Raw genomic sequence first — 15,543 nt, 5'->3', positions numbered from 1 at the left:
GTGATCATCTCGTGAACTTCAGTTCAGGCTCACGTGTGCACCCTTGATCATTAAATCATCCACCTGGTTATATCTTCATAAAATTCAATTACACTGACAAAATGGATAAGAGAAAATGAAAATCCAATAAATTGCTTCAAAAAACCGATGAGCTATTTACAAGGAAAACTATGTCGTGTGAAACACTAGGTAAGTTTAACCAAATACAAAAAGGACTATGGTACAACAAACATCAATTACCAATGACCTCAATTGCAAGGCTTGGCTTGTTGGCAAAACTACTACAAATCACCAGGTATTTACATTTATTTACAGGTTCTGTCTTCTGACAGTAAAGAATTTCTGCAGTTTCACTATCTGTACACCTGCATATGGTAAAAAGGAAATCAGTTCTATGAGTCAACAGATACGATAACAGAGCAAAGAATAGAGAGTAAAATGAAAACAGACATTATGAATAGTGAGATTAAGCATATTAAGGTCCCAAGTACATTCCCAGAAAGAGGTCCCAAGCGTATGCCATACATTTTTATTATTATGTCTGTAAACATCATACACAACTATTAACAGACTTCTGGAAACTTACACATTATTCCTTTCTCTGTAAACTTTTCTTCAAAGGAATAATGTACAATGACATCTTTGTTATTTCTGATATCTAATCACATGTGATGTTTTCTCCAAAGCACATTCTAGCAATATTTCTCGTCTTCTGCTGTATGGTCTATTTGGTTCACGTCTATCACTCATTGACGTTAGACACATAGCATGAAATTTACTTCAAGAATAGGACACCTCAAACAGTGTGAATGTATCAATCACTAACAGATCATGTGTTTGTCTTATATACAGTGTATACCTATTACATGAATTCCCTTTGCTGAGATGATCCCAAGTATTTATCCAAAGACTCTTTCTTGTGCTCTGGATCAAGGCTGCAGGAGAACATATGAAAACGACATTAGTTCTAATCACTTAAAGGCACAGCTCATTACTAATTCTGGACGACAAACAGATTATGCATTTTACAGCTGGGATCAGGTAGGGATTACCTGTTCCTCACACCAAGAAGAGCATAATGCATAGCTCCTGCAGCAGCAGAAGCTGGAGCTACCGCTGCCACAGGAGTAGCTTGAACAACAGCTGCCAAAGCAGAACCCACGCCATCTCCCCGTTGATATTTTTTCAATGGAGTTCGTACTAAAGCAGAAGCAGATTTACCAAGGCCATCACTGATACTATGATAAGCCTAAAAAATTACAAACATCAGAATCCAAGATAGATTTATTTAGGAGAGTTATTATCACATATTGCTTCAAGAGGCAAAATAAATTTTAAATTCACTAAATGTCAACTGCAATGCACATCACAATTAGGTTAATTAATTGCAATAGAGTATACAATAAGTATAAACATCCGCTTTATATCTTTAGCCTTTGAAGTACCCAAACCGTGGATTAATCAGGAAAAGAATGAGTCAATAAGGGATAAAACAAAGAGGGGGGAGGGATGGGTTGGGTAGTTTTTTTTTTTGAAGGGGGGGGGGTGTGCAAGTGAGAGGTCCCGGGTTTGAGCCCTCCCGCTATTAGAGATGAAGTCCTCACTATAAGAGAGCCTGAACATACAGTCTTTCAAGTGGTCTTACAGTCACGGGAAAAGTTACTTTCATGCTTATACCAATTTCAGTTATATCAAACAGAAACAGCCTTGCAGCATGGTCAACTTTAAGTGGATAATAAACTTGCCTCTAATGATAGAGAGCACGTTATAACTCACATTTGCAACGGGAGCTATCATTTCCTATCATCATTACTATATAAAAAGTATGATGAGTTTCAGCAATAGGAGTGTAAGCATAATTTGATCTTAGTTTTTGTTATGCCTAAATTAACCTCATGACTTTTATTGCGTTTCAATCATGAAACTAATAAGAAAAATGAAAAGTTTCAATAGATTACATCTCAAAAATGTTGGTAATTAAAATTAAAAACTGCCCACTTACAATTATATTCACCAATCATTTTCTTCATCTCCAATTATTGTGTGTTAAAATTATCTCCAATTATTATATTCTTATACATGATAATTAAGGCCTTGTTTGGCAAGCAAGTTTTTTGCCAAGTTTGTCTGCTACAAGTTTTTTAACAACTTTAACTACAGTAATATCAAAAAACTTCTCAAAAATTTTAAATTATATACTTCAAAATATCCAAAAATTTACATACTCCAAAATTTTTTTCTACAACTTTCACAGTAAGTTACAGTAAAGTTTTAGATAAACACCCAAAAACTCGCCAAACAAGGCCTAAAGCTAACTATATTTTATACACATATTGGTTCAGAAGAAAATCACAATTAATAAGAAGACAAAAGGTTATAAACACTTAATGAGAAAACAAAAGGTTAAATTGATGATTAAATTCACTATATTAGGACAAATTGACTAAGAAAACTTCAAAAAAATTATCGATAATTATAAAAATATAACAGAAAAGGTTTACAACTACTAAAATTGATAAAAACTTGTTGTATCCAAATCATAACGTTTTAGTATGTATTTTGCTCAGGTTTTGTTGTATACACAGGTTTGACAGAACATAGAATATTTCCTCTTCTTACTGTCACAATCCAAGTAAGATATGCAACAACTTAGTTTAGATATGATAATCTTTCATCTTTAGAGTTCAATAAACTTTTAATTGCTGTGTATATTAAAAACGTTTTCTACAACTAGCAACTGCTTAATTTTGTTTATTATATGGTTTCTTAGTCAATATTATACCAACAACTTAGTTTAAATATGATAATCTTCCATCTTCAGAGTTTTTATAACTGTAAAATGCACAATAAACTTTTAATTATTTTGTACACAATAAACATTTTGTACAATTACCAATTGCTTAATTTTGTTCATTATATAGTTTCTTAGTTTATATTATGCCAATAATCAAAGTTTTGTACAAAATTTAATATATTAAAAGTTTTATATTTTGAAAAAAATATATCCACGTGCTTACTAGTGTTTATAAAAATGGATACATCTTTCAACCCAAAATCATATCTCAAACAAACAAATAGGATACCTTAGTACAGTTCAAAATGGTTCTAGATTCACCTGTTTGATTCCTTGCCGGGCATCCTCTGGTTGATTTGACCTAACAGAAGTACTCGCTCTGCTTTGCAAAGGACATGATACGCAGGGTGGAATGGTTGTAAGTATGTATTCTGCCTGGAGGAGGATGTCATGAGCTCCTGCTGCTAAATGTACTCCTAGACCAATTGCTTCAAGTGAAATACTCCGAAGAAATGCTATTGTACCTGGTACAAACACAAAGCTTACTGTTTATTTCCATCATCTAGTAAATAGCAGAAAAGGCAATGCAGAAAATGTCACAAGTGCAGTAGTCAGATAGCGGAGAGAAATTCCTAAAAACTAGCCTTAACAATACCAGAATCTAATTTTCCAGGGTAGCTATATTAGACCCATGCATAACTGAAATGATTCCTGACCGATGCATAACCAAGTAAGCTCAAAATGCAGATAGTATTTTGCATAGGCCAGGGGGAAGTTGAGGCAAGGTAACTCAATCCAATGCATATATTACTCCATTTAAAAGGGAAGATTCAAATATATAAGATCTGTTTCCAGGAACTATTTACCCCTCTGAACACCCTTGAGCAATCTCCTATCCTTCCTGTAGCCATTTACGGGCAAAGTCACCAGCTTTGTAGCACCAGAACCAACGGCAACCAGTGATCGAATAGGAGGTAGGCCTTTCAACAATTTATGAACCTACAAAAATATAATCATTATTATGGAAGCACAATGAGGCCACAAGTTGTATAAAAGCTTGTTCACTTTTAAGCTATGGCAGTAACCTGGTTTTGAGAGATGTCTTCTAACCACTCCCCAAGTACCATTTCACCCACAGAGCTCCAGCCATAGACTCCAACTGAATGAACATGCTTAAGTTGTAGCTCCACCCCCTGGCATTAGAAATCATTTGAAAGTTGAACACTCAGTTTTCAAGCCAAAATGGTTCCAAAAGAGAACTAAGATTCTCGCAAGTTAAGTGTTCCTACCTGGTAATAACCAAAGATGGAGAAATAGTAAATTGTTGAACAAGAGAATTACATTCACCTTGGGCTATATAAATTATCCTCATTCAAAGAATACCAAAAAGGGCATACGAATGCTGTAATCAGCCTAAAAGAGCAATTAAGAGAAGGAAAAAATGTAGAACACAGACACTGGGAGAAGACAACTTGAATGGCGGTTACAAATGCATCTAATAAATACACCAATGGTTTATGAAATCTTCGCTTGACAGATGCACCATAACTCTGAATGCTGGTGCAAAGTGAAAAGTTCGGGATATAAGTACCAAATGTACCAAAGAATCCAATTGCATTCCACCAAATAGAACATGTAAAGCACCAAAAGCTAAAGCTTAACTCTGATCGTCCATATGGTAATCCGTATTAGCAATCCCAGCAGATAAGGGAAAGAATTAGTGAAAAATGGTACTACCACGACAACATATCCCACTACTCATATAATCTACATTATTTTACTTTGTTGTTAGGAAGTTGACCCTTTGAAGCACTTTACCATAAAAATGACAACTTTTCAATTTGAGGTATTAAAATTACAATTGGAACCTAAACTATTCTGACAAAAGATCAAGCATTTACATGCCTAGATGGTCCTCTCTTAAAAGGCCAGTGGAAAAGCAAAATTTGCATATCAATGTGTCCGATCATGAGTAAGATTTGTTGAAACAAGGAATTTGAATGATGTGAAGTCAGTATGGTGTAAAGAAAAATTTGCATGTCAGTGTGTCCAACTGTCAGTAAGATGTGTTGGAATAAGGAATTCGAATAATGGACTCTAGTTTCAACAAGTAAATGATGTAGCTAGTTATGCATCAAGCGTTTTCTCCACAGGCAGGTGAAGGACACTACAAATTCAAACTTTTTCCATCAGAAAACCTGAGATCTAAACACACACTAACATGAAATGCTGGCTGTTATTCAATTACTATTTTTACTCAGGTGTGCCATTTAATTCAGTAATCACAGCAAGGAAGGGTAAAAGCAAGAAAGATGAAAATTTTACCTTCCAAGTTAATAGGTTCACCAGTTCCACGTACTTCCCACTCCTTAGTGCAGCTAAATCAACGCGAGATGGAACATAATCAACTCGTATAAGGACAGGCCAAATGTCAAATTTCTGCAAGAGAAGGAAAAAATTCAGTGAATGCCTGAAAAATGAACAAGTCCAATTCTGAAAAATCACAAACGCTTACAGAAGTTACCAAATACAAATCCATGATATGGAGAGTTTCAGTTCTTTCCTATAAAAACCAAATAGCTGAAGGACATATAATTACAGCAAAGTTTAGTGTTTTCCAGATTTCCTGCTTACCCCGTGAGCATTTGAATGTTTATAATTTGCATTTAAGATCTAACATGCTAATCATTAACCAGAATGAAACAATTTATTATATCCTGAGAATAGAGCAATTTCAAAATACTCACCTGAAAAAAGGGAAGCAATGCCTCCTGAACAATTGTATGTCCACTGAGACTTGCAGCCTTGTGTGATCCCTTTCCTGCTTCAAGCATATCATGAGTGCCATTCTTGGGTGAGTTAATAGATGTTCTTTGCCCACCAAAGAAGTTGATGAGAAAATTGAGCTGACTTTGATGAAGATGCAAACGCATTGGAAGAAAAGCAACACGCAACCTATAAGAGAAACATGCATTTATTAGGAAACAGTCTAAGATCAATCCACTCTCATATCCTCAACAATTCCTGTCCTTTTTCCCAGCGACATATTCAATACTTTAAATTTTGAGGTGGGGAGACCCTCACAACTCAAGTTTTCGCTGTGGGGTTGCTTATATTCAAAGACTGTACGCTGCATGAGCAAAAGGGAGAGGCAAATACAAACTTAAGAATTTTCTCCCTAGTCCCTAGTTATCCTAAAAAAGATGGAAAAGCACAGAGCTGGATTAATGGTCATATATTAGATTAAAGAAAAAAATAGCACCACAGAAAGATTACGTTAAAGAAAAACAGAAAACCTTCAAGCAGTTTCTAGCACATATGTGGATGGCGTGAATGATTATCTAATTTCCTCAATATATGTTTGCCATAAGCATAGATATAAAAGTGGTGTGATATATGAGTTACTATACTGCAACTCCATCAGGAACATACAGAAGCACAACATGAAAAGAGCAAGTAATTATGTTACGGAGAAAAAACAAATGAACTAACTACTATTTCCTTCATATTAGAAAGATGAAGAAAAATAATTATAGAAAGAAAATGCATATTAATGTCCCCCCAAAAGCAAACAAGGGTCTGCCAGATCCTAAATTCAGCTGAAACAAGTGAGTAATAATGCCTTTTTATGAAACAGTGAAGCAAAAAGCTTCAGAGAAACAAAATGCATACCGATATTCCTCCAAAGGAGTTGAAGGGTCTGGTCTGACAGATTCTAAATCCATCTTAAGAGCTTTTGAAGAAGATTTTCTAGGATGATCTTTTGATTGATAATATCCAAGCACCTTCAAAAGAATAAAATAAGGAGTCAGACACTGGGCCGCATGATAAAACAGCAAACTTGAACCAGGTAAAAGTTAAATCACATCGAAGACTGACCAGTTTCCATGGTGCATTTTTGCTGTTATCATTCACGCGGATATACTGAATGGCAAGAGACAGCTGAGATGCACGTAATCCACCATCAGGGAAAATATCATACTGGATCTGCATCCTTGACAGTGAGATCTCTAAACAAACTGTTGCATCCCGTCCAGAAGTAGAATGCTCCTGACTTTTCTGAATATTACTCCAGTCAGAACCAGCATATAATCTCCAAACTATATTCATGTTCTTGAGAAGTATGCACCCCTTTATTCTGCCATGATCATCAAGTTCAGTGCAACCACTGGAAGACTCACTATTCTCTAGTTGCCCGGGATTAGCTTGATCATTGACCTCTGAAACATGGTTTTCTACAATTCTTAAAGAAGTGTTCCCATACCAACCATTGTTTCTGTATGGCAGTTCCCCACTGCCTGTGATACCAGCTTTACAGTGAAGTTCGTTTGGTAACTGGGAAGTAAAGGAAACTCCTGACAGAGGGCGTAGATCTGACAAGAAATATTCTTCAATAAACTCTGGAACATTTTCATGTTGAAATGATGCCCCATTATTTTCCAGTCCAACAACTGGATTTGATTCAGAAAAGGGGAAACAACCAGCAAAATGTTCACCATTGCTGGCACTCAGTTCACTTGGTTCACCAAGAACATTATCATTGATTGACATATTAAACTCTCTATCATCATAATCTCTCTGGCCATCAGCATTTCCAACCAGCTGAAATGCATCTTCACAAATTTCATCCATCAGATTGCTTCTACATGAGCTACTATTTGCCCCTAAATTTTGCCCCTCAATATCTGATAGAGCAGCACCACCAAGGTGTGTCCCAATCTGAGCATCCTCAGTTGTCCCTTGAACATCATTCCACCTAGTCTGCAAGTGCACAAGTGTATCCTCCAAGTTAGGTGCGAACAGCTGCTGGAGTTGGGCTCCCAGACGAATCAAACCACATGCAGTGTCAGAACAGGTACCTACAACAATACGTAGATCTGATGATTCTACTTCCCACCTGGGGTCCCCTTTAGAATAAGTTTTCAAAAGAGCTTTAACATGTGCCACATGAGCAACTTTAACATAGCCAGCCCTGCTGAGATGCTCTACGCTGTAATTACTGCCAGAAGTTTTAGGTCCAGATACAGGACAAAGAAGCAGACCCAGATCTTGCAGCCTAATATTATATACACCAACAGAGGAATCAGATATGCTATTACTAGAAAGTGTGAAAGAAGATGCTGCTAATAAACAAGCAATATATTGATCATCAGCAGCTTTGCTGACCATGCCAGAAGAAGATTCAACGTCTAAACCATCCGTGCTGGCACACGGATACATGTTTGGTTCATAATTCACACCAATATCTACCAGATTAAGAATAAAGGATGTTTGAAAAGGTGCACTGCTCTCAGAACCCCCCTCCTGCACACTATTTTCACCCGTTTGTTCAATTTCTCGACAGGGCACACTGAAAAAGGAAGATATTGCTTCCCACCAATCCACACGACCACCAATTGCAACAATAGTACTGCATCTCACAGCAATGGACATATAGCTATGAAGCTCATCTGGATTCCACAAGTGTACAATATCAGACCCAGCAAACCTTGGGGTTAAAACATTTGAACCTTCTCCATCGCCACGCCCCATGGTTGAGTTGCTGCATGAGATGAGAAGCAGCTCTTCATGAGGAACTCCAGTAACAAAACCAGACAAATTGCCTTCCCCGTGCGACATCCAAACAAATTTAGCACCCCTCACTCGACCAATATTTGAAACAGAAAGCAACTCAAATTTCTGAATTTTGAGTCTAAAACCATGCCAAGAACCAGGAAGCTCACTCTGGGTTGAACTTTTAGTATCTACTTTTTCTTCCATACAGACAGCAATTCCAACTGAATCACAATCAACCAAGATAGATGTCTGAGATATACTAGATTCTTCCTTCAGTGTATCAGAGGCCATACATGACAAACAATTAACCAGCTGATGCAGCAGACATATTAGGCTATCGTAGTGAGCCTTACCAAGATTGACCATAACAGGAGACAGCAGCACGTGTATGAAAGATCCAGAGCTCAAAACCATCTCCTGTTTAGCGTGATTGTCAGATTCTTCCATGTCCTTGGCAGAAGTTACAGAAGCAAACTCATAATCTTTTCCCGTGAATCTCTGTCTGTTATTCAAGTTCCCTGAAGTAGCCAGAAGCTTAGCTCTCCTAGTTATCCATGGACCAGTCGAACCATCCTGCCAGAACATACTAATGGCGGATAATTGGCTAGTTTCATTGGCAATGGACATAATCATGTGAGCAGAAAACTTCCACTTCAACACATTGGATAACTCAATTCCACCATTCTCACCAGGATCAGAGGTAATCAGGTAGACAGCAAGATCCTTCCAACTCAATTGCAAGGATTTAGAATTCTCTAGCAAGCCTCCTTCACTCAAACTAGTGCCAGATGCAGGCTCAGAGGCCTTGGGATTTTTGTCCCCAAACTTTTGGGGATAAGAGAAATCAAGAGCTAGAAACTGATTGAAGGAATAGTAACCTGCCATGAGTATTATCCTTGCATTTGAAAGGCATATATTACCCCTTAGACTTTCATCTGATGGAATAGACGAGACACGACCATGGGAATTCTTTTCTTCATTCTCCTGAGAATATAATTCTTTCTCACTAAAAATCGTCTTAGATGCAAAATTATTCCTTCCATGACTCATTTTACAAGCTCCAACTTCTTTTAGAAGATCTGACACCTTATCAACCAGACCAAAGTTTGCCCATAAAACACATGGTGGCAAACTTAATGTAAAAGAGACTGGCCCCAAAACAAAATTAGCAGATGTACCAGTACTGACAGTGACTTGGCACCGGCTGATGCCCGAAGTTTTAAATAAAGCCACCTTCACAACATTATCCATGTCAATGCACTCACAACTGGTAATACAGCTACAAGCATTCGATGCAACCATACTAGGTTGAACATCCACATCAAAACCTCTCCTACTAACCATTCCAGCATATTCACCTGATGAGCTAAAGGGAATTAGAGCATCTTGAACAGCATCTTGCATTACTTGAATTAAATCAGTCAGACTGCTCGCTGTTACACTTTCATTTTGCAACTTAGGATCTATTTTGTCATTCTCAGAAGAAAAATGATCATCCAGTTCTATATGCTGGACTGTTGCCTCAAAATTAATCTCTTCAGGACATACCTGTTGAGCTTATCAAATTCCGACTGTTAATATAAAGTAATGAAAGGAAGACATAAAATGTTTGTAAAAACTAAAGCTCAACAAGAAAATTTTTCCTTCTGGTTGTGGGTTGGCGACTGTAAAGTTACCTGCAAGACAAGTAGCAGGTCTAGGAACTTCATATCCAGATAATGAACATACTGAGCAGCCTTGGCTTGATTTTCCCTCTCGTAACAGGAATATTCAGGCTTTTTGTCAAAGAAGGAAAAAAGGATAGATATTCTTGCAACAGTCACCTTGAGATTAGTTTCGACATGCTGCTGTACTGCACAAGGGCATAAAAGACTATCAATAACTGATAAACAACGTCTCTCTTGCAAGCATATCTTGATAGCAACAAAACTAATTGGTATTACCAGCAGAACTATTGCAAAATTCACAACATTTTACAAATTGGAACAAGTATGCCATATTCCATAGTTCCCCGTTCCACCCATGCTAATTGGTAACAAAAAATATCATAAAAATTAACTATACCACACCACAGTCATTTCAAATAAATCCCTACCCCAACTCCCTTGTGGAGAGAAAACCCCACCAAATAATGAAAAGAAGAAGAAAATGACAAGCATGCAAGCATGCCGCTAAAAAATATTACGAAAAAATTGCTATAGGGCAACCAGATGTTGCACACCTCAATGATATGGCATAAGGAACATAAGTATTTGTTGTGTGAGAAAATCAACCCAATTTGCATAGAAAAGGGGCAGATGAGTAGTACAACTGTGAAATGCATAAGCCTACAACTACAAAGTTGTGCTCAGATCTGTGGTGGGCCATTATTCTTTTATGGCATTTCTTACACATACTATGCGCGCAGAGTCAATCACATACCAGGTGGAATAGGTGAAGATCCGGAAGCAAGATTGGATACGGCAGTTATAGCACTGAAAACAGAACAGGTCCAGTTCCACATCCCACTTTGGCCCAAAGCTGATTGTGAACTTCTCAACTCATCAAAACATTCAAAAAACTGGTACACACTGCAAACAACAAATCACATAACTCATAAAGCATAGCAAGGGGAATGGAGAACCAAAATGGAACAGGCAAACAACCATGTCTGAGGACTGAGGTCCAAACATCTGTTTCAAGCTGATTCTTTTCTGAATAATGAAAGCTCTAATAGTTTGCTCGAAAAAGAATGTCTGAGAATATGAGCATCAGATCTAATGCATCATATCCAAAATGGAATGATAATTCAGCTAACTGATTAGGCACCTTTTGTTGGAGACATAGAGTTCAGTTAAATTTTGATCATCTTTTTGTTTAAATTTCTACATATCCTGTACAACAATTCTGCATTCACTTAGTCGGTTCCACAAGTAGATTTTCCGGGTTTGTTTAGCATTAGCCTGTAGAAAATAATTCTAACACAACTAAACTTAGGCATGTTTGATGCAAGAGCTGAAAGTATACATCTTGAGCACATTTAAGATGAGCAAAACAGAACCAACATGATACCAACCTCTCCCCAAAATCAGGTTCGTCTTTCTGGCTTCTACCTACCCAATCTGATATAAGATGAAATTCTGATAATAGGGCTTCCAGTCGGCATTCTTCCTCAAGCAAAGAGTTGCAGTTAACCAACGAATTATCATTTTCTTCTAGCACCTTATCTGCATTAAGTGAACGAACATCTGGCATTGAAGACGTATAATTTAATGCAGCATTATCATAAACAGTATCTGTTGCTTTGCAAAGCATCTCACTCCCACTTGTCGAACCCATGTCTTTAAACATGTCCCACAAACATATAAACCATGCAACAGTACTTGGCTGAAATCTTAATTCCAGAGGTTCAATGTAAGCATCTACATCCACCTTGCGTATGTCTAAGGAACCATTCTTCCAAGGTATACTCAATTTTAGGTGCCCAGAAAAACCACCGTTTTGTCCAGTAATAATTGGAGTCATAGCAGTTGATTGGCAGCGGTCTGAAAACCATTCTCCAAAATTGATTCCTGAAGCACATGCACATGTACTCTGGTGTTCCACATCATCTATTTGTAGCAATTCAAGAACTGCTCCCTGAAATTCAAAGGAATTGGTCAGTCGACTTAAACCAAGAAAATTATCTTTGGCTTCTTCCATCAAATGAGGATCTGGATCTTCAGATATACATGTTCCACATTCTGCTTCAGAAATTCGAAGTACCAAACTTCGACTAAATCTTTTATTCGTTTCCTCCACTATACAGGGATCAAATGCCACAATCAATCTTTTTATTTTCACATGAAAGCTACTAAGCAACCATTTTACCATCTTGGCAATGGTTTTAACTCCTTCGTGAACATCTACTGAGGTATGCGTAACACCACCACTTGATCCTGAATCATTCTCCAGCTTTCTCGAGTCATGATTGGCAGGATGATTGTTGTTTTGACCAAAATTGCGAGTTTCCAAACCATCATGCAAAACACTTGCTCCACCAGGAGCAATGATGAGCTCAAGTTCATCAACCTCAATTCGACAGCCATCGCCGCTCCAAGGTAATGTTAATAACAGAGAACCGATTGAACCTTCTTTCACCATAACTGCTGCAGCAGCACCAAACTGAAAGAACAAGAAACACATGATGATCAAAATATTCTTTTTATTCCCTTTCTAGTCTGATTTTTTTTCGTTATGAACAAGAAAGTCACGAGTTGGAAAGTACAAGCAATTCAATGCCATCAACTCAAAAGTTGTATAAGTAGAAAACTTAAACAGGAAAAGATTGCTTTACAGCCAATCATGGAGCGATTAAAATTGGTAACATCTATAACAAAAAGCATTTCCCTTTTTCTTTCCCTTTGGTTTTCAGTTTTTTTTGGGGGAGAGGGGGGGTGGGGTAGGAGATGTCACGTCACCATTTTGAAGGATAATCACCGCATAGTCACTTCCACTCTCAACTGCAACTTTCTTTTTTAGCTCGTCTCTACTGCTGCTTTATTGTTATTCAGTTTGTTGGCACTCAACTAAACCCCGGGAGAGCAAAATATGATAGTTATAACTCCGGTTTTATATCCTACTGCTTAGTGAAACTTTTCAACATTCAAAAACTAATATCCCTAGCCAAAATTCTACCAGTACGCAAGCAATTAAATAAGCCCTACCCATTTTCTCCGCAAAATCAACAAGCTTTAACTTTTAAAACAAATAGAATAGCCATCCATATAGCTAAAAAGGATAATTGAAAAAAAAAAGCTGGAATTTTTACAAGAATGACTAGAGAAGCCGCAGCAGGCAGAAATAATGAACATAGAACTGCTTAAGTACCTTGTGATTGAGATAATCAACGTTAAGAGCAAGATCAGTGAGCTTAACAGTGCCGGCGGAGAGCTGAACATCGAGCTGCTTAAGATCAACGTCACCAAGTATGATTTTCCCCAACTTCTTCTTCAACAAAAACTTGCATAATCTCTTTATCGCCCACCGCGAGAACATCGCCTCCGCCGACTTGGCGATGTTCCACGAAAACATCTTCTTCCCCTCTTAATTCTCAAAAATTAGGCTAAATTTTGCTTGAATTTTTAGTTTTTCTTTTTATTTTTCCCGCTTAATTGACTAGCAGGAGGTATCTACAGCAAGGAAAAAAAACTTTTCTTATTTTACATAAATTCTGATGGAGGCTCATCACCCACCTCCATCCATTAGAGGTACAAAATCTCAAAGGGCAACAAAAAAAAAACACAAGAAGAAGAAGAAAAAGTAAGGAGGGAGAGACTGGGGAGGTTAGAAATCAGTAATGAAGAAGGATGTGATAAATTTGTTTGGGCTGGGGGTCGGAGGAGGAAGAGTCGTGTTTGGGTACAAGTGATTTCGTATGCTTTCTGCGTTTGTGTGTCCTGCTGGGGAATGGAATAACGAAAATGCAACTGCATTGGATTAAGCACCAGTACTCAATATCGGAATCCTTCTGCTGGGATTTATGTGTTTCTTTAGTTAGTTTTTAACGATTAAATAGGAGTAATTTAATATAGCTTGGCGGCTGAGCTATTATATGTTGTACCCTTAGCCTGAGGATTTGTACCATGGGAGATTAGTTGGGCGTTCGATCGGGCTCAAGCGATTATTATTACGTATTAATGATATATCGGGATTGTTCGAAATTAGTTATATTTTAACTTGATTTGTAAATAATCGGTTTCTGTGGTGCGTCTTCAATTGTCTTATATATTCTGATTACACATTTTTTTAATGATTAAAAAAATTAACATCTATAATCACCGCCTAAAGAATAACATATACTACTGTTTTTAATTATTCATTATAATTAATTTCTATAACCATATTTTATATAATCTGCAGTAAAGCAATCGAGAACAGGGCCATCGGTGTCTGGTTCTTGAAATCTCAGAAAAACGGTTCTATGCTTTTTATTAAGGTTTGGTCTGGCGGGCAATATATTAATATATAGGGATAATTTCAGAAACGCCCCCTAAGGTTTTTGACAATTTCACTGAGCTCCTCTAAAGTTTAAAAAATTATATATGCCTCCCTGATTTGATAGTTTTAGTAATAAAACCTTAAAATAATATTGATTTGGTCAAAATTTTAAATGAATATCCAAAAATATCCTTGTGTAATGAGTTTTAATTTATTTTCCTATAGAATTATAAGATTATCTAATGTAGGCCCTGTTTAGTAAGTGAGTTTTTTAGATGTTTGTCTAAAAAAATTACTGTAACTTACTGTAGAAGTCTTTTTAAAAAAATTTTTGAAGCGTGTAAATTGTTGAATATTTTGAAATGCATACTTTAAAAACTTTAAGAAGTTATTTGAGTTTACTGTAGTTAAAATTTTTTAAAAACTTGTAGCAGACAAATTTGGTAAAAAAAAAAAAAACTCAAGTGCCAAACAGGGGCCGTAATTATGAGGAAAAGGTGCTTAATTTTCATGTCCATACATACTATGTGATAAACAACTATAATAATAATTTTATCACTAAAATATGATATTTTTTATGGTATTTTATTATAGATTTAGATTTATAAGATGGAAAATAAAATATTGAAATAATTGATTCAAAGTTTATGAATTTTTTAAGTAGTGGGATTATCATAATTTAGTTGTGATTTTGGACAATTTCTTTTTGATTTATCATTAATTTTAATACCAAAAATATAGAAAATAAAGATTAGCAAAAAATATCGGGTTACGTATAAAGTTAACTCATCAAAAAAATCATTAGTTTGATATTTGGTCACAATAGAAACTAGAAATAATAGTGGTAATTTTACAATTTAAGTGGCAACAAATTTTTATAAAAAAAAAAAAGGAATAAGAAGGAAACAAAATGAAAAAAAAATAATTTTAAAATCATTCTAAATCTAAGCATACCAAACAAAAGAATTTTATTAAAATATTTAAGGATAGTATTGTCATTTTAAATGACAAGGGAGGTATATGTAATTTTTTGAATTTTAAGAGAGCTCAGTGAAATTATTAGAAACCTCAGGGAGGTTTCTGAAATTATCCTTAATATATATATATATATATATATATATATTTGCATGATACTTGTATCTAGTAGTAATTGGATCGCGTGATTGGGCGGAATCTCATATTGATTGCTGAAGCAACTTGCTTCATTTCAGACAGGAGTCGCCCGCTAAGTTGCC

At 36.3% G+C, this 15,543-nt stretch overlaps 1 protein-coding gene across 1 annotated transcript; it reads right to left on the bottom strand.

Annotated features, from left to right (window-relative positions):
• Nucleotides 1–106: 106 nt before the first annotated feature.
• LOC113726423 (autophagy-related protein 2-like) lies at nucleotides 107–13,854 on the bottom strand. The gene is made up of 14 exons (XM_027250131.2): nucleotides 13,199–13,854; nucleotides 11,406–12,493; nucleotides 10,772–10,920; nucleotides 10,027–10,202; nucleotides 6,674–9,898; nucleotides 6,467–6,579; nucleotides 5,542–5,749; nucleotides 5,120–5,233; nucleotides 3,880–3,987; nucleotides 3,661–3,793; nucleotides 3,116–3,318; nucleotides 1,053–1,249; nucleotides 860–935; nucleotides 107–365 (listed from the first exon to the last, which is right to left on the bottom strand). The coding sequence occupies exons 1-13, from the start codon at nucleotides 13,400–13,402 to the stop codon at nucleotides 863–865; spliced, it is 5,991 nt and encodes a 1,996-aa protein (XP_027105932.1). The 5' UTR covers nucleotides 13,403–13,854; the 3' UTR covers nucleotides 107–365; nucleotides 860–862.
• Between the last annotated feature and the right edge of the window lie 1,689 nt (nucleotides 13,855–15,543).

Source organism: Coffea arabica, chromosome 2c (assembly GCF_036785885.1).
Source record: "Coffea arabica cultivar ET-39 chromosome 2c, Coffea Arabica ET-39 HiFi, whole genome shotgun sequence".
Lineage (NCBI taxonomy): Eukaryota > Viridiplantae > Streptophyta > Magnoliopsida > Gentianales > Rubiaceae > Coffea > Coffea arabica.
The sequence above is the reverse complement of the archived record's forward strand: the minus strand, read 5'-3'. Positions and strand labels throughout refer to the sequence as shown.

Excerpts from the sequence above, each read along its gene's own strand:
- LOC113726423 (XM_027250131.2), bottom strand. The coding sequence starts at position 13,402 with ATGTTTTCGTGGAACATCGCCAAGTCGGCGGAGGCGATGTTCTCGCGG. Across the intron at positions 5,234-5,541 it reads CATTGCTTCCCTTTTTTCAG|AAATTTGACATTTGGCCTGT; the intron begins GTGAGTATTTTG and ends CTTCTCTTGCAG. Across the intron at positions 1,250-3,115 it reads CCCGGCAAGGAATCAAACAG|GCTTATCATAGTATCAGTGA; the intron begins GTGAATCTAGAA and ends GTAATTTTTTAG.